The 27545-nt window shown below is 44.7% G+C and overlaps 1 protein-coding gene across 1 annotated transcript in view; it reads right to left on the bottom strand.

Annotated features, from left to right (window-relative positions):
- Positions 1-27545, bottom strand: part of LOC124775892 (protein gooseberry-like) — a 250532-nt gene that overhangs the window by 43515 nt on the left and 179472 nt on the right. The window contains exons 4-5 of the mRNA XM_047250727.1: positions 11892-12063; positions 5521-5681 (exon numbers count right to left, since the gene is read on the bottom strand). Coding sequence (XP_047106683.1) covers positions 5521-5681; positions 11892-12063 — 333 coding nt within the window. The remainder of the gene's footprint in view (positions 1-5520; positions 5682-11891; positions 12064-27545) is intronic.

Below are 27545 nucleotides of genomic sequence, written 5' to 3'. Positions count from 1 at the left end.
AGATACCGCACATAGTTAGTGTCGGTGTGGGTAGCAGGGAGCCAAATCCACTGTTTTTTTGTCTCCATGGTTGTGTCAAATCAAATCACTCAATGAGAATGTGAAAGTCAGAAGAGGACAAAACAGACAATGATTGTATTGTATCAATGATGCTACAGTGATGGTGCGTCCAAATATATCCTGTCGTATATTAACAAAAGCTAATTAGTCTGTGAACTTAGTGTCAACTGGTTGAAATGCTAAATGCTCAACGATTTTGAGGGGCGTTATGGACATCTCGTGTGGATTTCTTCGGAAGTTTCAAGAACCGTCTTTCAGGACAGAAACTATGAACGTTCTTCAACCCATACATCTCTACCTCTTAGAGAGTGCGCAGATAAAATTAGACGAACAACAGTTCACACAGACCAGTAGATCGTTTTTTTTTTTTTTTTTTTTTTTTTTTTTTTTTTTAAATAGGAGAACGACTTCCGTATTTCGTGGCTGTGTAAATTCATTCGATGTTCTGATGTTTCGTATCTTACAGTGCAACTGCCAGCTCTTTTTTTTTAGCGTTTTTGCTGTTTCAATTGTGTAGGTCACTGTCGTACGGGCGCGTAACAAAACTCTGCTATGTGAATTCTGCAGTCTACCTTACTTCTTACATTAGCATCAAGTAAGGCGCTGCGCGATGGTGACAGCCAACTGTTAACACAATCTCCATTATACAAGGATAGATTCACTACCCTAGGACGAAGCTGAGGGACAGGTGTTATCCACTAATACTCCAAATTAGTATGTGGGATCCTCGCTTACTTCCTTCGTCACGTGGGCATCACTAGTTTACATCGATACCCTGCTTTAATGACAGCAGAACAAGTGGATGCTCATCCGGGTCCGCGTCAGTGTCTCGTCCAATTAGGCGGCAGTTGTTGGCGCTGATCTACGGTGCGCAGTTGGCGTCCCCGCGTGTGATGCATGCCGTTGCTGAAACAGTCGCTCGCCCTGGCCTGCGACACAGAGGGAGATCTCGCGCCACGCCCGCCGCCAGCGACGCGACGCCCTGCTGCGACCGTAAACGGCTGACGCTAAGGGTCCATTGAGCGGCGCGCCGGGGCCCCGTGATGTACACCGCAAGGCCGGCTTGTCGCCAGCTGTGAGCCGCGGGTTGCCGTCCATCAGGCGCCGGCGCGGCTACCGTGCGCCGACGCGCCCACACAGGTCGCGATACACCACTTTCTCCGTGCCAAGAGTCAGCTCTGCGCTCTCCAGTAGCCAAAGCGAGCGGACAGTCACACACGCAATATCTCAACTGTGATACGTTCTTCCACACATATTGATGGTACGAAGTGGATTAGCGAATATAAAATATAGCGTGATATTTGAAAATGGCGTACAGCTCCGTAACGTACACAGTCACAATAAAGGTAATTATGCAACAACATTTGCTTGATATTTTGCTTCTGAACAAAGAATTATTGCGGGAGGTCTGTTCCTTGAGGCCCATATTCTCCGGTGCTTTTAGTAGCTATTTGTAATTTCGTGTTTGCAATATACAGGGTGTTACAAAAAGGTACGGCCAAACTTTCAGGAAACATTCCTCACACACAAATAAAGAAAGGATGTTATGTGCACATGTGTCCGGAAACGCTTAATTTCCATGTTAGAGCTCATTTTAGTTTCGTCAGTATGTACCGTACTTCCTCGATTCACCGCCAGTTGGCCCAATTGAAGGAAAGTAATGTTGAATTCGGTGCTTGTGTTGACATGCGACTCATTGCTCTACAGTACTAGCAGCAAGCACATCAATACGTAGCATCAACAGGTTGGTGTTCATCACGAACGTGGTTTTGCAGTCAGTGCAATGCTTACAAATGCGGAGTCAGCAGATGCCCATTTGATGTATGGATTAGCACGGGGCAATAGCCGTGGCTCGGTACGTTTGTATCGAGACAGATTTCCAGAACGAAGGTGTCCCGACAGGAAGACGTTCGAAGCAACTGATCGGCGTCTTAGGGAGCACGGAAAATTCCAGCCTATGACTCGCGACTGGGGAAGACCTAGAACGACGACGACACCTGCAATGGACGAGGCAATGCTTCGTGCAGTTGACGATAACCCCAATGTCAGCGTCAGAGAAGTTGCTGCTGTACAAGGTAACGTTGACCACGTCACTGTATGGAGAGTGCTACGGGAGAACCAGTTGTTTCCGTACCATGTACAGCGTGTGCAGGCACTATCAGCAGCTGATTGGCCCCCACGGGTACACATCTGCGAATGGTTCATCCAGCAATGTGTCAATCCTCATTTCAGTGCAAATGTTCTCTTTACGGATGAGGCTTCATTCCAACGTGATCAAATTGTAAATTTTCACAATCAACATGAGTGGGCTGACGAGAATCCGCACGCAGTTGTGCAATCACGTCATCAACACAGATTTTCTGTGAACATTTGGGAAGGCATTGTTGATGATGTCTTGATTGGGCCCCATGTTCTTCCACCTACGCTCAATGGAGCACGTTAACATGATTTCATACGGGATACTCTACCTGTGCTGCTAGAACATGTGCCTTTACAAGTACGACATAACATGTGGCTAATGCACGATGGAGCTCCTGCACATTTCAGTCGAAGTGTTCGTACGTTTCTCAACAACAGATTCGGTGACCGTTGGATTGGTAGAGGCGGACCAATTCAATGGCCTCCACGCTCTCCTGACCTCAATCCTCTTTACTTTCATTTATGGGGGCATTTGAAAGCTCTTGTTTACACAACCCCGGTACCAAATGTAGAGGCCCTTCGTCCTCGTATTGTGGACGGCTCTGATACAACACGCCATTCTCCATGGCTGCATCAGCGCATCAGGGATTCCATGCGACGGAGGGTGGATGCATGTATCCTCGCTAACGGAGGACGTTTTGAACATTTCCTGTAACAAAGTGTTTGAAGTCACGCTGGTACGTTCTGCTGCTGTGTGTTTCCATTCCATGATTAATGTGATTTGAAGAGAAGTAATAAAATGATCTCTAACATGGAAAGTAAGCGTTTCCGGACACATGTCCACATAAAATATTGTCTTTCTTTGTGTGTGAGGAATGTTTCCTGAAAGTTTGGTCGTACCTTTTTGTAACACCCTGTATAGTTGGCATCAGCACAAACAAATACTGCTCGTCACATCTTTCCATCGACGTCCAGTTTAGACAGTAAGCATCGGTTTGTTTCCCGTTACAAACAAAAAGAATTTTAAAACTGAATTTTACATGCCCATTCGACAAAGGGGTGCGATATGAATCTAATACGACATTGAGTATTAAGGGGTGGGGGGGGGGGGGTAATAAAACACGAAGATTAAACAGTACTCCAGCATCGGCCGAATAGCGCTACTGCATGGCGGTAGCAAACACCCCGGGTCAGGGCGGTGCTGTTGCTGCGCCCTTGGCTGCCTTCTTTGCCATCCGTTGCTTTTTTTGGTCATTTTCGAAATAAAAGTCGGAGGTTGAGGGATGCATGTAAGTAATTATAATTCCTGAATAACAACAACCCTGCATAAAATTGACAGTTTCTTTATTTACATAACAAAGTTAGTTATACCGCAAAATGGGTAATGTATAAACAGAAATTAACCGGGAGGTTTTTAGGGGGCAATCATGTCACAAATTAAAGTGTAATTCCCTTTAATTGTGTGCTCAACATCTACCATTTTCGATTTCATATTCAAGTAACTTTGAATCATACACTTTTGGATATTTGCCCGCATCATTATGAAACACTAAAACAACTAAAATACTGATGTTTAAACAATCATTTCCACCGCTGAGTCGCCGGCCGTAGCGGCCGAGCGGTTCTAGGCGCTTCAGTCTAGAACCGCGCGACCGCAACAGTCGCAGGTTCGTATCCTGCCTCGGGCATGGATGTGTGTGTGTGTGTCCTTAGATTCGTTAGGTTTAAGTAGTTCTAAGTTCTAGGGGACTGATGACCTCAGATGTTAAGTCCCATAGTGCTCAGAGCCATTAGAACCATTTTGAACCAGCGCTGAGTCGCCCTGAAAAGGGTCGTTGAAAGACGCTCGAAACGACGATATTTTAGTTGTTTTACTGTTTCAAAATGACGGGCCTAAGGCCCAAAATGATTTTATTAAAACTGAGACTTGCTGTGCAAGCTTACGAACTTTTAGAGTCGCATGTTTCTTAGTTTCTTGCTGTGCGACTGAAGTGGAAGATGGTGAAATCACGCTTGGTTTCATGTTATGCGTTTCTGCATCATACATATTCAGAAGCGTCTAAATATTTTAAAAGTCCTTCTCAAAGAAGTATTTTGTATTTCTTTTTCCTCGAACAGATTCTTTTCGCAAAATTTTACACTTCGCAGTATATGCACCGACTTCGCTGCAGTAATTTTGAACTACACCTTTCTCAGTTTCACGAACGGCTAGTTAATGCAGACCGCCATAGACAGGGAGTAACTTAACGGTATTCGAAAGACTGCATTTTAAAACTGATTTTAAAAACTATTCTTGGCGCTAGACGTCAAACGAAAGCCGTTTGTGAGGTGTCTGCAGTGTACACATACTTAAAGCTCATCTTTTTTTATAAACGGATACTTAAAATATTATTAATCAGCTCTACAGAGGATATGTGAACAGCGGAACTACTTTGTGACGCTGAAGGCAGCTCGCAGAGCAGCAGAACATCTTCCGACCGCCTGGTGTTATAGAAACCGCAACGATGTTGCTGTGTGCTGACGTTTCCATTTTTGAAGTTTGGAGATCAAAACTTTGAAACTTCGTCTCAGGTAAAACCTCCGTTTGTAAATGGTCGTACCAAAGTGTAACTGAAGGTGTAATCGAAATAGCTAGCCGTCTGAGTCATTACAGAAGTGTGTGTGCATCCTAATGATCATTAAACACGGCAGAAGAAGAATGTTCAAAGCTGTTCAGTACAATGACGAATATTTGGCTATCAATACTCCCCAGTTACTTCAGTAACTCGAATACTTACATTACTTGGAACGAACTATCGGCTGGTGAACGGTAGTTTCACCCAACTTGTACCAGTTTTAGTATGACGTTCACGGAAAACCACACCACATGGGCTCCCCATCATAATTATCAATATCGCTAAACTACTAAAGTTGTGTCAGCTGAGAGATTGTGTGATCACGTCCTATTTTAAATTCCTCCGCTCGGATCTGTTGTTGTAGAGTCCTCTCACAAGCTTCCTAAGAGAAGCAAATTGGCTATTTTACGTTATATGTCACCGTCGTAACTATGCACCCCGACTTCCTTCCTTTGATATCATATGCATTAGCACAGCACAATACAAACACAACATAACGCTGCACTCGGACACCTCACAGCAACTCATGCGAAACTAATACACCCGCTTGGCATTTAATTGGCATGTAGGACGAAGAACAGTAAATCAAACGCTCTGAAGCATTGCTGACTATAGTAAAAGGACTTTTTCCCACGCTCATGCCAGTCATGTTCTTTTCTCTTGATCCTTGTCGTAATAAAACTGTCAGTGTCTCAGCCTCACTCACCCTGTGCATTGAAGTTGGCTGTGGGATCGTACTGCGTGGGGAATGCCGGTTGTAGCGACATGGAGTTGAAGGCGTTCAGCTGCTGGCTGTTCAGCTGTTTGCGGAGGCGTGCTCTCCTGTTGCTGAACCACACCTGCACCCGTGCCTCTGTCAGCTTCGTCCTGAAGAACGACAAAGAATACGTAAGTTTCAGTTATACCTCTTAATCCTATTACAACAGTAGCATCAAAGTACTATTCCTTACTGATATACAGTGTGAAGAGATGTCGATTTTATAGCGTTGTTTAAGAGTGAGGACTGTACTCTGTGAATCATAAATAATGAATACTATTCTGTGTACAGTAGTACTCACTAGCTGAACTACTAAAATTAAAATAATTTTTCCTTGTTTCTGTGTCCGTAAAGGGCAATGCAACTGAATTTCATGACATATAGAACTGTACGGGGAACTTTTGTATGCAGAATGAAATTTTCACTCTGCAATGGGGCGTGCGCTGATATGAAACTTTCTGGCAGATTAAAACTGTGTACCAGACCGAGACTCTAACTCGGGACCTTTGCCTTTCGGGACCTTTGCCCTTGCCCGCGAAAGGCAAAGGTCCCGAGTTCAAGTCCCGGTCCGGCACAAAGTTTTAATCTGCCAGAAAGTTTAATGACAGCGCACGCTCCGCTGCAGAATGAAAATTTCATTCTGGAAACATCCCACAGGTTGTGGCGAAGCCATGTCTTCGCAATATCCTTTCTTCCAGGTGTGCTAGTTCTGCAAGGTTTGCAGGAGAGTTTCTGTGAAGTATGGAAGGCGGGACAAGAGGTAATGGCTGAATTACGCCTGTGAAGACGGGTCGTGAGTCGTGCATGGGTAGCTCGGATGGTAGAGCACTTGCCCGCGAAAAGCAAAAGTCCCGAGTTCGAGTCTCGGTCCGGCACACAGTTTTAATCAGCCAGGAAGTTTCAACTTTTCTGTTTGCGTGCTTGCTTACATAACCCAGGAGGAAAGAGCAACAGAACTGTAAAGTGTGTTGTGGTAGTCTATATATCGTAAATAGTTTAGCAGGCTGGACATGGATGTCTTAGTCTTAGTTTCTAGCTTTAAGGTACCCTAATCTCTTCTAGTTAAGGTAGTTTTTAGGATGGTAGATGTTAAAGGCATGGTGAGCAACGGCCAGCGCCTTGAGGGTCATTCCAAGACCCGGGCCGCCGCCCACAACCAGGTGACGGGCAATATTATACCTATAACTTCTCTATTCAGTTCTCTTCCTTCCTTCTTTCTAAATATTTAATTTCGTTTTGTTTATTAATATCTTACTTGATTTTGTATTAGTTATAAGTTTTTCTAATGCTGCACAAAAAAAAGATATCAAATGGATCCAAACAGAGCCCGCCTCCACGTGGCGGGACACGGGCAACGGTGTAAGTGGGGACGGGAGCCGGGGTGGTGTTACTTTCAGTCACTGCGGACCCCGGACCCAGTCACAGCGGCTAAGTGGCAATATACGACCCACCATAAGAAATTAGACGGTGGGTCATAAAATAGCAGCTAGTGAAAAAAAAAGTCTATACTGACCAGTCTTTCCGCATACAGCTCAAGCTTGACGTGAGCTGATGTACAATATCGTCAGTATTTGCTTCACAAGTGCACATGCGATTTCAGATAAGTAGAGTATTTTTGGATATCTTCCCAGTGTTGGTTTATACAAATCATGACTTGGTGGGTTATGTGGTATATCTGTGATAGAATAACATTTCTGGAGCTAGAGGCTACTCACCGTCTTGTTAAACTGTTACCAGTTTTCGTTACTTTGTAAAACAATAACTTCGGGAAGAAAACAAGTCAACTGATCTTGACTGGTTATGCGTAGCAGCATCCAATTCTCTGATTACTTTTCCTCATTTAGGACTCAGCCCTTATACTGCAGTTTGTACATAGAGAGCTCCATAATCTCTCTAGCAAACTTTGGGGAACGGTAAATCACTTACTAACCCATATTTTGTCAAGAAACACCCTATTTTTAACCTCTAATTTTTATGTGAAACGCATGTATGAAGCGGACTGGTCATATAATGTAACCAATTCGTTATTGTTTGTTGATGTGTTTCTGTACCTCCAGCAGACCACGCCTTGATACTTCTGCCGAAGCATGTGAGCGCTGGATGTTTCATATGAGAACGCCTGTTTTTGAGGTAACAGTGCCAGTAATGCGCGTTCAGCTTCCACAATAAGCGAGTCTTTCCACAGATGAGGCCTGTTTCATGTGTTCTGGGTCTTTTGTCAGTCTGTTTAGTCACATCTGCGATATGTGGTTGCTGTTATATATCACCAGAAAAGATTTCCCGTGAACATTCGTGTAGCATCTCTGCCATCATGCTTAAATACAACAGCTTCTCTTCAATTTCCGCAGTCTACACTTGGGGATATATTGGGCCCATTGACACTTGATGTGAGAACCAATCTTTGATTCCAGAACGATAGAGCGTCATTCATTGGTAAGCTCAGCTCTCTGATAACATTGGATAGGTCAAGTAGGCCGGTCGTCTGCTCAGCGTTTCGCCTGATTTAAAACCACTTAAAGTTGTTTTTTTCTTTTCCTTTTCTGGGTGGGAGCTGTCAATATTGTGAGCTCATTGCCCGAATCAGTAATGCATTTCATGATGTCAAACAGGCTTCCGCCATGCTCGACATAGTTACTCGATCACTGCCGTAAAGTTATCTAGCATATAAAAAAGCTCAGAAGTGAAGGATTGCAAATTTATTGTAAGATTATTATTGTTATTATTATTATTACTACTAACAATCTTCGCAGACTATAAATTTTCTTGACTATTGATTTCCCAGTCCGGTCATCCAGATATAGATTTTCCGTGATTTCTCTAAATAGCTCAACGCAAATGGCGGGTGGTTCCTTTAACAGGACACGGTCGTTTTCCTTCCCCAGTCCGAACTTGTGCTCCGTCTCTAATGACCTCTTTGTCCAAGGAATGTTAAACCATAATATTTCTTCTTTCCTTTTCACTACTGATCTTGCAGAACTTTCCTGCGTAGTTCCGTCTACGTATTTAATTTCCGAAAAGGATTTTTAAATCTTCTCTGATGTTGTCAGAGAGACGTAGTCTAGTTCTTCCGAGAGGTTTCTGTCCTGGACACACTTTGTGAACTTTCGTTTCTTGCAGAGATCAAATAGTGTCCAACCTGACGGAGTTCCCTTGCTTTAATTTTGGATATTTATATGGATCTCCAAATAAATTGTAGACTTTATGTGTTTGCTAATTTTTTCCCATTCTGCTGTGCTTTTATCTTCTCCAAATATCTCTCTCCAATTTTTTTCTTTTAAGGATTTTTGGTTTCCATTACTCTAATTTTATTAGTGTTCAGTGTCTCACAAGTGTACGTTTGAACAGGTTTAGCTTATGAGTCTTTTTGAATTTGTTGATATTTGTTTTTTTTCGTTCCATGTTCAGCAGTTGTATTCTTCTACTTACTTCTTCTTTGACATTGTTGTCTGCAGTCAAAATCGTTCCTAGGTAAGTGAACTCAACCATTTTTTCAAAGTTTTCTTACTATATAAGCTACAGTAGTTTCCCGCGAGACGTCAAGATATTTGATTTTATCACTATTAATTCCCAGTCCTGTTCCAAGTAAGCTAGTGAGTTGTTGTTGCGGTCTTCAGTCCAAAGACTCGTTTGATGCGGCTCTCCACGCTACTCTGTCATGTGCAAGCCTTTTCATCTCCGAATAACTACTGCAACCCTGATCCATTTTGATACTGTTTACTGTAATCGTCTCCTGAAGTCCCACTGCAGTTTAAACCCCCACAGTCAGCTCCAATACCAAACTGACGATGCCTTGATGTCTCATTCTGTGTCCTATCAACCGAGCCCTTCTTTTAGTCACGTTATGCCAAACAATCTTCAGCATCACCTTTCAAAAGGCTCTCTTCATGTCTGAACTGCTTATCGTCCACGTTTCACTTCTGTATGAGGCTATAATTTAGGCAAATTCATTCAGAAAACCTTCGTAACACTTAAATATATTTTTGATGTTAACGATTTTCTCTTCTTCAAAGACGTTTTTGTTGTCATTGCCAGCCTCTGTACTTCAGCCATGATCAGTTCTTTTAATGCACAAATGGCAAAACTCATCTGTTTCTTTTAGTGGTTCATTTCCTAACCCAATTCACTCAACACTGCCTGATTTAATTCGAGTACATACCATTGCCTTTACTTTGATTTTGTTGCTATTCATCTTATATCCTCCTTTCAAGACACTGTCGACTCCGCTCAACTGCACTTTCAAGTTCTTTCGTGTGTCTGACGAAATTAAAATGTAATCGGCTAACCTCCAAGCTTTTATTTCCTCTCCCTGATCTTTAATTCCTTCTCCAAAATTTCGTGAGTTCCTTTACTACTTGTTCAGTGCACAGGTTGAATAACATCGGGGACAGGCTACAAGCCTGTCTCATTCCCTTCACAATCACTTATTCCCTTTCATGTCCTCCGTTTCTTATAACTGCCGTCTGGTTCCAGTACTAATTTTTTTCAAAAAAAACTTTTATTCTGAGAACTGAATATAACCTTTCTCTGTGTTTTACCCCTGTTACCATAAGAATTTCGAAGATAGTATAACAGTGAACATTATCAAAAGCTTTCTCAAACGTATTGTCTCGCGTGTTTCATGATTTCTCCAGAACACAAACTGACCTTCTCCGAGGTCGGCTTCTACCAGTTTCTCCATTCCTCTGTAAATATTTCGTGCTAGAATTTGCAGCCATAACGTATTAAACTAATAGTTCGGTAATATTCGCGCCTATCAGCACCTGCTACATAATATTATAATAAAGGGCGATGATTTATAACTTTAAAATATTTTTAAAAAATCGTGATTTGGAGTAATAGCTGTATCAGCTGTACGGGGCTATTACAAATGATTGAAGCGATTTCATAAATTCACTGTAGCTCCATTCATTGACATATGGTCACGACACACTACAGATACGTAGAAAAACTCATAAAGTTTTGTTCGGCTGAAGCCGCACTTCAGGTTTCTGCCACCAGAGCGCTCGAGAGCGCAGTGAGACAAAATGGCGACAGGATCCGAGAAAGCGTATGTCGTGCTTGAAATGCACTCACATCAGTCAGTCATAACAGTGCAACGACATTCCAGGACGAAGTTCAACAAAGATCCACCAACTGCTAACTCCATTCGGCGATGGTATGCGCAGTTTAAAGCTTCCGGATGCCTCTGTAAGGGGAAATCAACGGGTCGGCCTGCAGTGAGCGAAGAAACGGTTGAACGCGTGCGGCCAAGTTTCACGCGTAGCCCCCGGAAGTCGAAGAATAAAGCAAGCAGGCAGCTAAACGTACCACAGCCGACGGTTTGGAAAATCTTACGGAAGAGGCTAAAGCAGAAGCCTTACCGTTTACAATTGCTACAAGCCCTGACACCCAATGACAAAGTCAAACGCTTTGAATTTTCGGCGCGGTTGCAACAGCTCATGGAAGAGGATGCGTTCAGTGCGAAACTTGTTTTCAGTGATGATGCAACATTTTTTCTTAATGGTGAAGTGAACAGACACAATGTGCGAATCTGGGCGGTAGAGAATCCTCACGCATTCGTGCAGCAAATTCGCAATTCACCAAAAGTTAACGTGTTTTGTGCAATCTCACGGTTTAAAGTTTACGGCCCCTTTCTCTTCTGCGAAAAAAAAGTTACAGGACACGTGTATCTGGACATGCTGTAAAATTGGCTCATGCCACAACTGGAGACCGACAGCGCCGACTTCATCTTTCAACAGGATGGTGCTCCACCGCACTTTCATCACGATGTTCGGCATTTCTTAAACAGGAGATTGGAAAACCGATGGATCGGTCGTGGTGGAGATCATGATCAGCAATTCATGTCATGGCCTCCACGCTCTCCCGACTTAACCCCATGCGATTTCTTTCTGTGGGGTTGTGTGAAAGATTCAGTGTTTAAACCTCCTCTACCAAGAAACGTGCTAGAACTGCGATCTCGCATCAACGATGCTTTCGAACTCATTGATGGGGGCATGCTGCGCCGAGTGTGGGAGGAATTTGATTATTGGCTTGATGTCTGCCGAATCACTAAAGGGGCACATATCGAACATTTGTGAATGCCTAAAAAAACTTGTTGAGTTTTTGTATGTGTGTGCAAAGCATTGTGAAAATATCTCAAATAATAAAGTTATTGTAGAGCTGTGAAATCGCTTCAATCATTTGTAATGTATGTCATTTTTTGCTAAGTTTCAGTCAAGCAATACTCCACCTCCAGTCATGCAGAACGACAAACACAGGCCCTCCTATTAATGAGCTTGTAAATTATGCTTAAGCATTTTTTTTTATCGAATGCCACTTACTTCTGGGCAAGCTCCTCGCGGGTGTAGACGTCTGGGTACTGCGTGCGCTGGAAGGCGCGCTCCAGCGTCTCCAGCTGGTCTCCGGAGAACGTGGTCCGCGACCGCCGCTGCTTGCGCTTCAGTGGGATGCCCGGCTCGGACTCCGTGTCCGACTCGTCGGCGCTGCTCGGACCTGTGGCACAAAGTGTCAGCTCTCTCTCTCTCTCTCTCTCTCTGCGTTTATTACAGTAACAGTAAATTACCGCAGCGTGTTTAAGTACTATACGTGCTTTTCTCCTTCCGAAGGACGAGGACCCGAAACGTCAAGATACGGTTGAAATTTTTTTTTTTTTGCATCATTTTGAACAACAGGTATTTAGTAATGAGGAACTAAAATCACTGTGCTAGTTCCGCGATGTGAATGGCTCATTCATTCCACGTTGTCCGATGAAGAGTATCCGGATACCTCTATGTAATGCGGAATTGGCCACTAGATGTCACGAGAGGTCAACCCATCAGTGTAAAGGGAGGCGGGGAGCAGCAGAATGGGTCAGTCAGGCGAGCTGAGTGACTTCGAACGCGGATTAGTCGTTGCATGACAGCTGACTAACAAATCCGTCATGGACGTTTAAAACCTTCTAAAGCTGCCCAAGTCGCGTGTTGGTGAAAAATGGTTCAAATGGCTCTGAACACTATGGGACTTAACATCTGAGGTCATCAGTCCCCTAGACTTAGAACTACTTAAACCTAACTAACCTAAGGACATCACGCACATCCATGCCCGAGGCAGGATTCGACCCTGCAACCGTAGCAGCAGCGCGGTTCCGGACTGAAGCGCCTACATCCGCTCGGTCACAACAGCCGGCGCGTGTGGGTGATGTAAGAGTGTAATGGAAATGCGAAGGAACACCCACAGGTAAATCAAGAGCAGGCGGACGTCACGTACTGACGGACAAGCAGTGTTGAGCACTGCGGAGAGTGGTTGTACAAAGAGGCATGAAATCAGCGGAAGGAATCACTCGTGAGCCCCAAAGTACTACCTGGGAGTCCATCTACAAGGGCCAACAGAAATACAGAAACACTAAAAACACAGTGCCGTGCCAAATGCGGTGCAACAAACCGTTGGTATTGAAAAACAACTTCCAGTCGTGTCGAGATGGACAAGTACAGGCGTTGTGTGCTTTTCAAGTGAATCTTATACCACTCTTCCTGCAAAATATTGGCAAGTGCAGGTACCGATGATGGAGGTGAATAACGATCGTGCACCCTTCTCTCGAAAGTAGACCACAAAGACTCAGTATACACTACTGGCCATTAAAATTGCTACACCAAGAAGAAATGCAGATGATAAATGGGTATTCATTGGACAAATATATTATATTAGAATTGACATGTGATTACATTTTCACGCAATTTGGGTGCATAGATCCTGAGAAATCAGTACCCAGAACAACCACCTCTGGCCGTAATAACGGCCTTGATACGCCTGGGCATTCTATCAGAGCTAGGATGGCGTGTACAGATACAGCTGCCCATGCAGCTTCAACACCATACCACAGTTCATCAAGAGTAGTGACTGGCGTATTGTGACGAGCCAGTTGCTCGGCCACCATTGACCAGGCGTTTTCAATTGGTGAGAGATCTGGAGAATGTGCTGGCCAGGACAGCAGTCTAACATTTTCTGTATCCAGAAAGGCCCGTTCAGCACCTGCAACATGCGGTCCTGCTTTATGCTGATGAAATGTGGGGCATTACAGGGATCGAATGAAGGGTAGAGCCACGGGTCGTTACACATCTGAAATGTCCACTGTTCAAAGTGCCGTCAACGCGAACAAGGGGTGCCCGAGACGTGTAACCAATGGCAACTCATACCATCACGCCGGGTGATACATCAGTATGGCGATGACGAATAGAAACTTCCAATGTGCGTTCGCTGCGATGTCGCCAAACTCGGATGCGACAATCATGATGCTGTAAACAGAACATGGATTCCTCCGAAAAAATGACGTTTTGCGGTTCGTGCACCCAGGTTCCTCGTTGAGTACACCATCGCAGGCGCTCCTGTCTGTGATGCAGCGTCAAGGGTAACCGCAGCCATGGTCTCCGAGCTGATAGTCCATGCTGCTGCAATCATCGTCGAACTGTTCGTGCAGATGGTTGTTGTCATGCAAACGTCCCCATCTGTTGACTCAGGGATCGAGACGTTGCTGCACGATCCGATACAGCCATGCGGATAAGATGCCTGTCATCTGGACTGGACGTGATACGAGACCGTTGGGATCCAGCACGGCGTTGCGTATTACCCTCCTGAACCCACCGATTCCATATTCTGCTAACAGTCATTGGATCTCGACCAACGTTAGCAGCAATGTCGCGATACGATAAACCGCAATCGCGATAGGCTACTTTTATCAAAGTCGGAAACGTGATGGTACGCATTTCTCCTCCTTACACGAGGCATCACAATAACGTTTCAGCAGGCAACGCCGGTCAACTGTTGTTTGTGTATGAGGAATCGGTTGGAAACTTTCCTCATCTCAGCACGTTGTAGGTGTCGCCACCGGCGCCAACCTTGTGTGAATGCTCTGAAAACCTAATCATTTACATATCACAGCATCTTCTTCCAGTCGGTTAAATTTCGCGTCTGTAGCACGTCATCTTCGTGGTGTAGCAATTTTAATGGCCAGTAGTGTATTTAGGCCTGGTGTCTGTGGTGGCCAGGGAAGATGCGACAATTCATCCTCGTGCACACGAAATCAGCTTTGGACGATGCCAGCTGTGTGAATAGGACCCCTGTCGTATTGTAAAGACAGCATCACCATCAGGGAACAAACATTATATGTGCTCATTAGCCCGCATCTCGTGGTCGTGCGGTAGCGTTCTCGCTTCCCACGCCCGGGTTCCCGGGTTAGATTCCCGGCGGGGTCAGGTATTTTCTCTGCCTCGTGATGGCTGGGTGTTGTGTGATGTCCTTAGGTTAGTTAGGTTTAAGTAGTTGTAAGTTCTAGGGGACTGATGACCATAGATGTTAAGTCCCATGGTGCTCAGAGCCATTTGAACCATTTTTTTTTTTTTTGTGCTCATTAATTTGCTGTTGGGAGGTAAAGATATTTGGATTTATCAGTATTAATATCCAGTCCTATTCCCAGTAAGCTGATGAGTGTTGTTGTTGTTACTGTGGTCTTCAGTCAGAAGACCGGTTTGATGCATCTCTCCACGCTACTCTATCCTGTGCAAGCCTCTTCATCTCCGAATAGCTACTGCAACCCTCTTCCATTTTGCCCCTATTTACTGTACTCGTCTCCTGAACTCCCTCTGCAGTTTTAACCCCCCACAGCTATCTCCAACACTAAATTCACGGTTCCTTGACGTCTCAGAATGTGTCCTATCAACCGATCCCTTCTTTCAGTCACGTTATGCCACAAATTTCTCTTCTCCCCAACTCTCCTATTCAGTACCTCCTCATTAGTCACGCGATCTAGCCATCCAGTCTTCAGCATTCTTCTGTAGCACCACATATCGAACACTTTTATTCTGCTCCTGTCTGAACTGTTCATCGTCCACGTTTCGCTTCGGTACAGTTGTACAATCCAGTCAAACGCAAAGAGACCCAGTCGCTATCAGGTTAAAGCAGAAACTGAACCGTGTGTATGTGTGAACGCCTCGCTTAGTTTCTGTTCCCTGTTCACGAGTTCACACCTTATAGGTACTTGGTGTAACTTGTTCGTGTCGATGGAGTATTCGGTGCTTCCTGTTTCTATTAGGTGGTACTACTACTACTACTACTACTACTACGTGATCAGCCCAATGGACCGCACGCATCTACAAGTTTCCTCCTCCACTGTATTCTGTCCATTGCTGCTATTCGCTATCCGTTCACATCTATTGACACTTGGTTTAAATCTTCATGGAGTCTATCCCTCCATCGCTTCTTGGGTCTCCCTGGCGGTCTCTTTCCTGTGGGTGTGAAATCCAGGAGCTTCCGAGGCCATCTGTGATCCTCCATCCGGGCCACATGGCCGGCCCACTGCATTCGTTTGGCTTTGACAGTTCCTGCTATGTTGGGCTGCTGGTATAGTTCCTCAAGCTCTTGGTTGTATCTGATCCTCCATTCCCCTGTATCTGCATCCAGAACCGGACCGAAGATCTTCCGAAGCACTTTTCTCTCAAAACCAAGGAGCTTATGGAAGTCCTGTTTCCGGATACTCCATGTCCCACAGCCATATAGAACAACAGGCTGTATCAGGGCTTTTTACAGTCGAATCTTGAACTATCTGGAGAGATATCTGGACCGAAGCAGTTGTGCTAGGCCGTGGTATAATCGGTTTCCTGCTTGTATTCTGGCATTGATCTCTGCTTCACATGACGAGTTCTCAGTGAAAAGTGCCCCTAAGTATTTGAATTCTTGCACTCTCTTGTAGGACTGGTCCGCAACCTGCAGTGATTGTAGATGATCAGCAGTCTGACAATGACCACGCGTCATAATGAGATACTCTGTCTTGGCTTCGTTTATGTTTAGCCCAAATTTGCTGGCAGCCTCCTTTAGTGCTTTGGTCATTTGCTCCAACTCCTCTTCCGACATAGAGAGTAAACAGATGTCGTCTGTATAGGCTAAGTATGCCAGTCTATTTCCTTCGATTTCAATCTCTTCGTTCTCTTGGAAGGTCTCGCGTAAGATCTTCTCGAGGGCGAAGTTGAACGGGATAGGGGACAACCCATCTCCTTGCTTGAATCCTGTCACAATTTCAAACTCCTCAGATACGTGATTTCCCATCTTCACCTTTGCACGTGTTTCGTTCAGACAGATTGATGAGTTTCTCTGCTAAACAGAAAGTGAAGGCCTGTCTGAAACTTGTGGAACAGGCGTCGTAAAATGCCGAGTGTTACCCTGGTTGCGAGGCTGCTCCTACCAGATAAATACGGTCACACCTGAAGACAGCCCCTGCGCTGTGTGAGAACTGCAGACTCCTGTAGCCGCGCTCCAGAAAAGAGCCGCCGCGAACGGCCCGGGGCGTCTGGCAGCTGGGGGCGAACAGTGGGGCCGCCGTGTCGGATCGCAGGCAGCGGCCGCCGGGCGCGCTTCGTCACACTCGCCGGGTGTCCCATTCGGCGAGACGCGCTTTCCAAAGGACGCCCGCCGTCCCGCTGCGCCCTATTTGTTCCACTAGAGGACAACGGCGGGCTTTTCCCGGAAGTTGACAGTTCGTGCCTCAGCGGGTCATTTCGTACAACGGTTCTGCCGTTGTCTGAGGCACCGGCAGCCGCCAGATGCGCGGGAGGTACGTTCTAACGTTACGGGCACCTGTCACACGGAGACTACAGGTTACTGTTCTTCTCCTGTACAATACTTCGTATGTGTATGTGTGTGTATGTGTGTGTGTGAAGGGTGGCATGTTTTCTTCCGTGCAGTCTCCACTCCTCCTCAGAATCACCCTTGATATAATCAAGGAGAAGAAATAAAAAGTCAATGGTTGTCAATGGCAATACAATTCTGTCAGAGTCAGCTAACGACATGGAAGAGCAGCTGAACGGAATGAACGACATGTTGTCTATAAGACGAAAATCAACAAAAGTAATGCAAAATAATTCGAGATTTCGGCGTAATGTGTAAACTGTCAAACCTAATCAATGAAACACTTACAGAAACAGTGTGTACAGTGAAATTTATGGGAAAAATTTCACACCCTTTCAAAATGAAAACAGGCGTACGACCAGGTGACGGCCTATCCCCAATTATCTTTAATAGCATGTTACAGAAAACAGTAAGAATTTGGAACGAAAAACTTATTGAACTCAACATCTCACATATAAAGTTATAAAGAGGAAGCAAAAACATCGAAATCAACTGTCTTGCATTTGCAAATGATTTTGGTGTACTTCCCGAAAATGTGGCATCTGCTATGGCTCAGATACATCTCCTGGAAGAAACAGCTAGCAGAACTGGCTGCAGAAAAAACAAAATTTGTAAGGAACGATAAGGATGTTCCAAAATTTTAGAAAACAGATACTGACCAAATAGAGATGGTACGAAAATTCAAATATCCAGAGAAGATAATCCAAGAAAGTGCTTTGGAAAAGTCTTTAGAAGAGGAAACGTGGAAACCATATGGAATCATCAAAAACATCTGCAATAAAAGATGCCAATGCAAAAATCAGGGATTGCAACACAGTAGTGAAGCCAGAATACCTATACGCTAGCAAATGCCTCCCATTAAAACTATAATTTAGATAAATTAGAAATACTGGAAAGGCAAATTATAAAATATTAGGACCACAAAACACAGCAGAAGGTTGGAAATTACAAAATTATGCTGAAATAAACCACAACATAGAAGATATTGCAAACATAATGAGAGAGAGGAGACTTATGTTCTTTTGACATCTATTTAGAAAGCAAGACAATAGATTAACTAAAAAGATTTTCAAATATTTGTGGCGTAAGAAGTCCACAACAAGCTGGGCCAACGAAGTAAAGGAGGATATACAAAAAAACAATATAAAAAGAGAAGATATAAACAATAGAGAAGCCCTCCGGAAAAAGTATTGAAAATGGAAGGACTCCAAGGCAGGGTAGCTAAAAAGACTGGATCAAAATGACCTGAGTCCGGCCGAAGTGGCCGTGCGGTTAAAGGCACTGCAGTCTGGAACCGCAGGACCGCTACGGTCGCAGGTTCGAATCCTGTTTCGGGCATGGATGTTTGTGATGTCTTTAGGTTAGTTAGGTTTAACTAGGTCTAAGTTCTAGGGGACTAATGACCTCAGCAGTTGAGTCCCATAGTGCTCAGAGCCATTTGAACCAAGATGACCTGAAGGCATAAAGAAGAAATATAGTGAACAGATGAAGGCACACTGGAAGAAAAGAAAAGTATGAAGAATTTAAATTGGAACGTGGCACTCAAATGGCACATTCGCAATTTTTTAAAAAAAAAAAAAAAAAGCAAGAAGAACTGTTAACGAGATACTAGAAGTAGTAGGTGAGTTTGTTTTCTGTATTTTGCCAGCAAAATATGAGACGATGGCAGGAGCAAAGAGGATATAAAATGCAGACAGCCAATAGCAAGAAATGCACTTAGAAATTTTGAGCCACTAAGAGCTTCTTTCAGTAGTTTAAAAATGTGACGATCCGAAGGTGCGCCGGCCGCGGTGGCCATGCGGTTCTAGGCGCTCAGTCCGGAACCGCGCGACTGCTACGTCGCAGGTTCGAATCCTGCCTCGGGCATGGATGTGTGTGATGTCCTTAGGTTAGTTAGGTTTAAGTAGTTCGAAGCTCTAGGGGACTGATGACCTCAGATGTTAAGTCCCATAATGCTCAGAGCGATTTGATCGGAAGATGCCTGATCCGGGGAATACAGGGGAGGGGCAAGCAGACGAATTTCAGGTCTCCCTGCACACATCCATGCACCCTTCTTTCATTTCTGATGTCAAATGTTTCGGAACTCATCTCCCACAGACTTCCTTGAACATCAGTACGTGACGAAGAATATGGTGGCTAATCCAGTACTAGTGTTCATCGCTGTTGCAGTATCACAAACCGTAATACGCCTGTTTTCCCGTAATATCTCATCAACTCTCGCAATGTTGTTCTCCATGTCTGAAAGACAAAGCGTCCTGGGCGTGGCGAATCCTCAAAACTTGTAACACTTGATCTTATCTGCCCACTCTTACACTTGTGTTCGACTAACACAAGTTTAACTGTATTGCACTGCCATCCGACGGTGAACGTCGATTGCTTTCAACCCTTCAGCTAACAGAAGTCTAACGACACAGCTCCACGTTAGTGCAAACCTGCAAGAATCTCGCCATCTTGTTTCACTGATCCCTGGTGTCCTGTTCGTGGAGCAGGCAGTCCAACTCCATCTGATGATAGTTTTAGAGCACCAACAAAAATAACAAAGACGCACAAACTTCGTCAAAGTTTCGTGCTTTTTATACAACTTTTCCGGTTATTCATTGAATGGACGTTGTATTTCGCTAGACTGAAGTCTAGTGTGGTAGCGAAACTTGATCGATAAACAGTTCAAAAACAAAGAAAACATATACCTTTGAAATAAGGTGCTACAGGAGAATGCAGAAGATTATATTGGGTAACTAATGAGAATATACCGTATCGAATTGGGCAAAAACTTAATTTATGCGCCACAACTTGAATACAAAAAGTTATCAGTTGATATTAAACATCCTAAAGCATCAAGCAATAGTCAGTTTGGTACTGGAGGGAAATGTGGAGGATAAAAATATACAGACAGACCAACGATTTACTACAATTATCAGGTTCAAGTGAATGTAGGTTGTCGTATTTACGCAGACATGAAGAAGCTCGCACAAAATAGTCTAATTGGGAGAGCTGCATCAATCCAGTCTTCGAACTGAGGACAACAACAACACACGAGCCTTAGGGGGTTGGCTTATTAACGTTTGTTATGATTATTGAACGAAATATGTTTTTCGTGCATGGAGAGCCACTGGGCCATTTAATTCCATGGCGATATATAAATGAACCCGTGTCTCACCTGAAACCTTTTGGATCACCATGGCTATTATACACAGCCTATATTCCAAGCAAATGAAAACAAATGTGAACAAACACTTACTTCTTTCCACAGAAGGTAGAGATTAGAAGATACAAATGAGCCGCAGGAAAGTGTTCTGGGACTTTGCTGTTGTTGTATAAAGTGATGACGTGACAGACAATTGTAACGAACTAAGACAATTATTAGATGATTCATTTGTAATGTATTCAAATGGCTCAAATGGGTCTGAGCACTATGGGACTTAACTGCTGAGGTCATCAGTCCCCTAGAACTTAGAACCACTTAAACCTAACTAACCTAAGGACACCACACACATCCATGCCCGAGGCAGGATTCGAACCTGCGACCGTAGCGGTCGCGCGGTTCCAGGCTGTAGCGCCTAGAACCGCTTGGCCACCCCGGCCGGCTATAATGTATTAGTTCACAAATATTCAGTCAGAATTGGTAAAGATTTCAAAGGGGTACGTAGACTGGTAACTTACTTTAAATGTTCATAAATATTAAACTGATGTTTCAGAAGAAACAGAATCGAAGTCTGCTGCAACTCTAATGTCAACGAGTCATAACCGGGATCAGCCAACTCATAGAAACAACATGGTGTAAAACTTTTCGGGAATTTGAAATGGAACGATCACACAGGTTCACTCGTGGGACAAGCAGGTTACAGCATCAGTTCCTTCTTACCATCCTGGAAAAGTGGAGTAAGTCTGCAAAGAAGATTGCTTGCAAAAATGTCGTGTGAGCCATTCATCATACAATCTACTTACATATTGTGCAGGCCACTGTGATAATACCTGGCAACGGTCACGTGTCTGGGACCGATACTAAATAGGAATAACACGGGAGATTGAACGTAGAAGTGCAGCACGAACAGTCACAAGCTTGATCGAACAGTCCATAGGTGTACTGCCGGTTCACAGTGTCCAAGGGGCACACTATTTCGGCGATCAAACTCGTCGCCATCGTCGGGTGCGCTTACGAACTGCGCTCCTGAGGGCGCGCAGCTGGTTTATATCCCTTGCACCCTCGAGCCACTCAGTCCGTGGTCGCGGAGAGGGTAGCCGGCTCGCGGAGGCGGGGGATATTTGTCAGCCGCGCACCGTCAGGAGCTTAGTTCGTCAGCGCACCTGACGATGGCGGCGTGTTTGATCGCCGAAATATTATGCCCCTTGGACACTGTGAACCGGCAGTACACCCGTGGACTGTTCTATCAACAAATACGCAGGGAAAAACTGTAAAATTAGTTGCACGTTTGTCTGACTCACGGGAAAGTGTCACGAAAATGCTGATAAACTTGACTGAGACTCGCTTCAAGATACAAGGCGAGTAAAATAAAAGGGGGCCCGGAAAATATTTCATTCACCTTAAGATAGGCAACCAAATATACGTCATCAGCCTTAAATGCAGATGACGTAATTTGGGTTGCCTATCTTAAGGAGAATGAAATAGTTCTATTTTGTCCACCTTAAGTAAGTCAACTACCCCGCGAAGGCCTACAGTCAAAGTTTCAAGTGCCATTATTAAGTGAGAACTTCAACTCTATACTTATCCGTCCCACAGGGGACGCGAAGACAAGATTAATTATAGCGTGCACAGAGGCATTTAAGCCGGCATCCTTCCAGCACTCCTTATGGAAATGGAATTGGGTAAAAATCCTAACAAGTCGTACAATGGGAAGTATCCACTGCTAAGCACTTCACATTGGTATTTAGAATGAATGTAGGTGGAAAGATATACGTGAAGAATTAAATGGGCACATCATTAACGCGCCGCCGTGGCTCCCACTAACCCGTGAAATGAGATGTTTGTCCACACCAAGCGCAACAAACATCATGGAAACGCCGTGTGGCTAGGGCCTCCCGTAGGGTAGACCGTTCGCCTGGTGCAAGTCTTTCTAGTTGACGCCACTGCGGCTACTTGCGTGTTGATGGGGATGAAATGATGATGAGAAGGACAACACAACATTCAGTCCCTGAGCGGAGAAAATCTCCGACCTAACCGGGAATCGATCCCAGGCCGTTAGGTATGACATTCCGTCGCGCTAACCACTCAGCTACCAGGGGCGGACAACAATCATCATAATAGCGCGAGACACACTGGGCATGGTGGTGAAACGTGAAGTAGCTTTTGGGAGGACCAGTGTTCACAATCACGTTTAGGTTTCCCATTATTCTATTATTTCTCTAAATCACAAGAGATGTCGATATTTTTGTGGTGGTAACGCACATGACTGCTTTCCCTTCTGATCTTTGTTCAACTGAGCTACTGCAAGTAATGAACTGTATCTACATCTACATCTATACTCGGCACCTTACGGTAGGTGGCAGAGGCTACTTTATGCACCACTGTCACTGCCCCTTTTTTTTCTTCCAGTCGCGTATGATTCGCGGAAAGAATCTCTCTAATTTTTCCTTCATGGCCTTTTCGCGACACATACCTAGGAGGTAGTAATATTTTCGTTGACTCTTCTAGAAACGTGTACTCTTAGAAGTCTAATAACAAACCATACAATGATGCTGAACGCCTCTCCTGCAGCATCTCGACTGCCACTGGAGTTGACTGAGCTCCGTGGCGCTTTTTCGCTTACTAAATGAACCTGTAACTAAACGTGCTGCTCTTCTTTGGATTTCCTCTATTTACTCTATAAATCCTATTTGGTGCGCTTCCCGGACTGATGAACAGTATTCTCGTATAGAACAAAACGTTTTAAAGGCTGACTAGTGAGCGATTAACGAAGAACATTTCGGATGCATACTGTAGCCGGCCAACAGAAATAAGTCGTTGGGGACCACGAATAACTGTGTAAAACAAGTAGCACCAACTATGAAAGAAACTGAGCCGGAGGGGGCAACATGTTACGACGGAGTTGATCACAGCAACAGGCTGTAGGCACCATGTACGACGAAGACAAGCAGTGCCGTATTTTATGGTGTGCAAGACTGATTTTATTCGGTTTTCATAAATCTTCAGTAACTCCATAAGATTTCTGAATGGGTTTTGTCCCAGCGTGGGACGAAGACAACCTCTCATTCAGTAAAAATTGCCTAATAGCTTTAACGTCTCATCATCCTGGAATTATTTTGAATATCAGATTCTTTTTGTTCGTACGAAACTATCATGGTATGTACTATCTGTTATCAAACCACGGAATTAGCTTGTTCATTTCATTACATCATACATGGGGACTTACATGCTAACGTAAGCGAACCGCGCTGCATCTGGTTGTTATGTACAGAAAAAATCACATTACATAGACTTCTTTGGTGTTGAAACCCTAGCTTCAGATTAGTAAATGTAAAATTAATCAACGAACATAATACACAGTCCCGTCACATTAATGTGATCACCTGTCAAAAGCCTGAAAAACTTTTTGCAGCAGGGATGCGCAGGAAGAGTGTCAGTGAAGTTCTGGAAGGTAACGACAGAGATGTGGCGCGATGCCGACTCCACTGCCATGACGAGCTGGTTAGGTTTTTCGGTTAAGGATCCATGGCACGAACAGAGCGATCGAAGTGACTGTACAGATTCTCGAGTGAGTTTAAATCCAGGGTGTCTGGTGGTCAGGGGAGTACGGCAAACTCTTCCTGAAGCTCTTCAAACCACGCACGGACATTGCGAGCTGTGTGACACGTTGCATTATCCTGCTGGTAGATGCCATCGTACCGACTAAGAAAACAAACTCCATGTAGTGGCGGACGCGGTGCCAATGATACGCGTATGCTTGTGTTGATTTACTGTGCCTTCTAGAATGACGAGATCACCCATGTAATGCCATGAAAACATTCCCCAGGCCATAACGCACTCTCTTCCGGTCTGGATCCTTCCGATAATAACTGTTTCAGGGCCATAAACGCCATCGACCATTTGTCTGTTGGAGAATAAAACTTGATTCATCTGAAAAGATCACCTGTCGCCACTCAGTGGACGCCACTGGCATGATAATTCTAGCCTTCGTCGCCGAAGAACAGCAGTCAGTATGGCTGAAGCAACCAGGCACCTGCTGCGGTGGCCCATACACAGCAACAGTCGCTGAACGGTTGTTGAGAGACTTGGTTCGTTTGAGCGGTTAGTTGCTCAGTAGTTGCACCACTATTCGCCCAATACACATCAACGCACACCTGTCATCTATGGTCCGTGCTGCAACACAACTGACTCACGCCGGGTTTGCAGAGCGTCATTTTGCCAAACACAGTATGGTTTACCCATGGCGGCACGTGAACAGTTTACAAACTTATCCGTTTAGGAAATGCTTCCACTCTTGGCCCGAAATCAGTGTTCATGCCCTTTTGGCCGTCAAATAAATCGTTCTGTTTCTCCATTACGACAACGATTGCACCGTTTTCCGCATCCGACCAACACGCTTTATGCATCCTCCACTACTAGCGCTGCCATCTGTCGTCTGTGAGTGATTATTGCATGTTGACTTCGAACAGAGCCGGTAGTCACATTAATGCGACTGGACTGTGTGTAAATTAAAATGCCTTAAAATAGAGAAAATCGTTAGACAGCAAAGTAGATAATCCTTTGTGGAGAGCACCTTGCTTTCTTGCACAGTTAGCTTCGACTTCCCTGTCGTCACCGTGTCGATTCACATCGCGTCAAGTGTTTCCAGCTTGAGAGATAGCTGAGTGCGCCAGAATGCCAGCGGCGGGGTGCGAAGGCATTGGCGCTCAAGGATGCCGCGACTGCAGCGCAGCTCGTAACGGCCAAGGATACCGTGAAATATGGGGAACCGCGATCCTTTCGCTCCTGACACTTTCCGAAGCCTTAAAGGGCACTACCGCCCCTCCGTTTCATCGAATACTCTTAATGGCGCCATTGAGGCTTGCGGATTTTCTGCTGGGCGTGCGAGACCCGGGCACTGTTGCTTTCGCCTCTTCACGCTCTCCTCTCGTCGTAGTAACGCGCAACTTGGAGTTGGACGATACGCGCTTCTCCGTGAAATCATGAACATTTTTTCCTTGTGATAATCGTTTCAGTTCTTTCCTGTAATTCTCAGTTCCAGTTGGCATGTACGAGTGCTGTAAGGTAAGTAAATCTATCATCAACCTGAAGGCTAGTTTGAAAACCATTGCACTCTACTTGTCGCAGTACTGTTCGAAGTGTGCTTGTTCCGACCTTTAAACTGACTCACCTAACCACTTGTACGGTGACATACAGTTTAAGGTGGGCTCCGAATCGCAGTCCATCTCAGCATTTTTCACACTAACAAACACTACTTGGGGAAAAGGAAAGAGTGACAAACAGAAATCCACAAACTTTAGACGCGCAGTCTGCTAAATCACTGAGCCACCGAAGTTGTGTTGAAAGTAGTGCACAAACTATCTCGATTTCTTTGTTAGTTGATGTACGACTGTCTAATTCAGGAAAGTTTCCTCTAAATGGGATCATTTGCCGTTGCTAGTGAACAGTGGACTGCAAGCTCTTATCGAGTTCTCGACGAAGAAGCGAAACCAGCCGTTTGACACACACAAAAGGCCACAGAATGTGTAAGAAGATGACATTTCTTCAAAAGCAATGAGCAAAAGTGCCTGAAGAATGTCACAAAGAGGGAACCCAGCATTAAAAATTAACGGTGTTGTAGGAGACGACCATGACCAGCGAGGAACAAGTTGACTCAGGCATCAAAAGCGTCACAATCCGTGCGCTTGCTGACAACTGACTTGTGGTAACAATACAGTACATAATACTGCGTAAGGCCTGCCGTATCGGCGAGCTTGTGCGTAATGGAACCCAGACTCAGAGTGGGCTGGAAGTTGGTTTTGTTCTCCTTGAGGCGATGAAAGCCTGTACATACACACTTCCTCCCGAACCGATAAAGGTGATGTAGTGGTTGAGGTAATAGACTAGCAAGCTTTAGGATAAGTAAGTAGATTTATTGTAATTACTCATTTTATTGATTAATTAAAGCCACCTCATCCACATTATTACAGATTTATTGTGACCGGTGTGCGGCTGGTCCCGGCAGAGGTTCGAGTCCCCCCTCGGGCATGGGTGTGTGTGTTTGTCCTTAGGATAATTTAGGTTAAGTGGTGTGTAAGCTTAGGGACTGATGTCCTTAGCAGTTAAGTCCCATAAGATTTCACACACATTTGAACATTTATTGTGACCGGTTTCGTTCTTAAAGCATTTTCAGGTTACAGTGCATGTACAGGTTACAGTGCTAAATTCATCGTATAAATGGTCTGGTTGTAGAAAATAGTGATACAGACCAAATGCAGAAACTGTGAGTAGGAGCATTCCGCCAACCGCCTGGTGACAGCATGGCGAGCAGACCCGGCATGCTGCGTACGATAGACCGTCAAGCAGATCCTCATAAGCCACACATTTCGTAGTCAGTGCTAAGTGTGGCTCGAGATGACGTTAAAAACGACGCCACTGGACAGAGGATGACTGAAAACGAGTGATATACTCACGGGGCACTCTGTGGCAATCCGATGGAAGGTTTTGGGTTTGGCGAATGCCTGTAGAACATTAGCTACCATCATGTGTAGTGATAGTATGTGTGTGTGTGTGTGTGTGTGTGTGTGTGTGTGTGTGTGTGTGTGTGTGTGTGTGTGTGTGTGTCTGTGTGAATTCCTAAGGGGGCAAACTGCTGAGGTCATCGGTCCCTATCATGTATAGCGACATCAGCTAACTACGGAGGAGGTAGTCTTATAGAATAAGTTGCTTTTCATGGTCTGGGTATCGATCCCTTATTGCGCTTAAGAAAACGCTAAATGCGGAAGGATGTGAACATATTTTACAGCATTGTACGTTGCGCACAGTAGAGGAGTAGTTAGGAGCGATGACTGTATCAACACGACAAATCAACCTGTCATAAAGCAGCATCTGTGAGGGTTTGTAGACAATAACATTCCTGAAATGGAGTAAATTGCTCTGAGTCCGGTCTGAACCCAATGGAACACCTTTGGGATGAGAAGGTCGACTTCGCTCCAATCTCGGAAGTCCAACATCACTAGCTTCTCTGGTTTCGGCTATGGAGGGAGAATGGGCAGCCCTTCCTCCACAGACAGTCGTCATATCATTGAAAGAATCCCCGGCGGAGTTCAAGCCATCATAAAAGCAGATTGTGGACGCATCCCGTAGTAATGTCGACTGATAGGTGTCCAGTTACTTTTGATAAGGTAGTGTACATCGATTC

Source organism: Schistocerca piceifrons, chromosome 2 (genome assembly GCF_021461385.2).
Source record: "Schistocerca piceifrons isolate TAMUIC-IGC-003096 chromosome 2, iqSchPice1.1, whole genome shotgun sequence".
In the NCBI taxonomy this organism is placed as follows: Eukaryota; Metazoa; Arthropoda; class Insecta; order Orthoptera; family Acrididae; genus Schistocerca; species Schistocerca piceifrons.
This window is presented reverse-complemented; position numbering and strand designations above follow the sequence as displayed.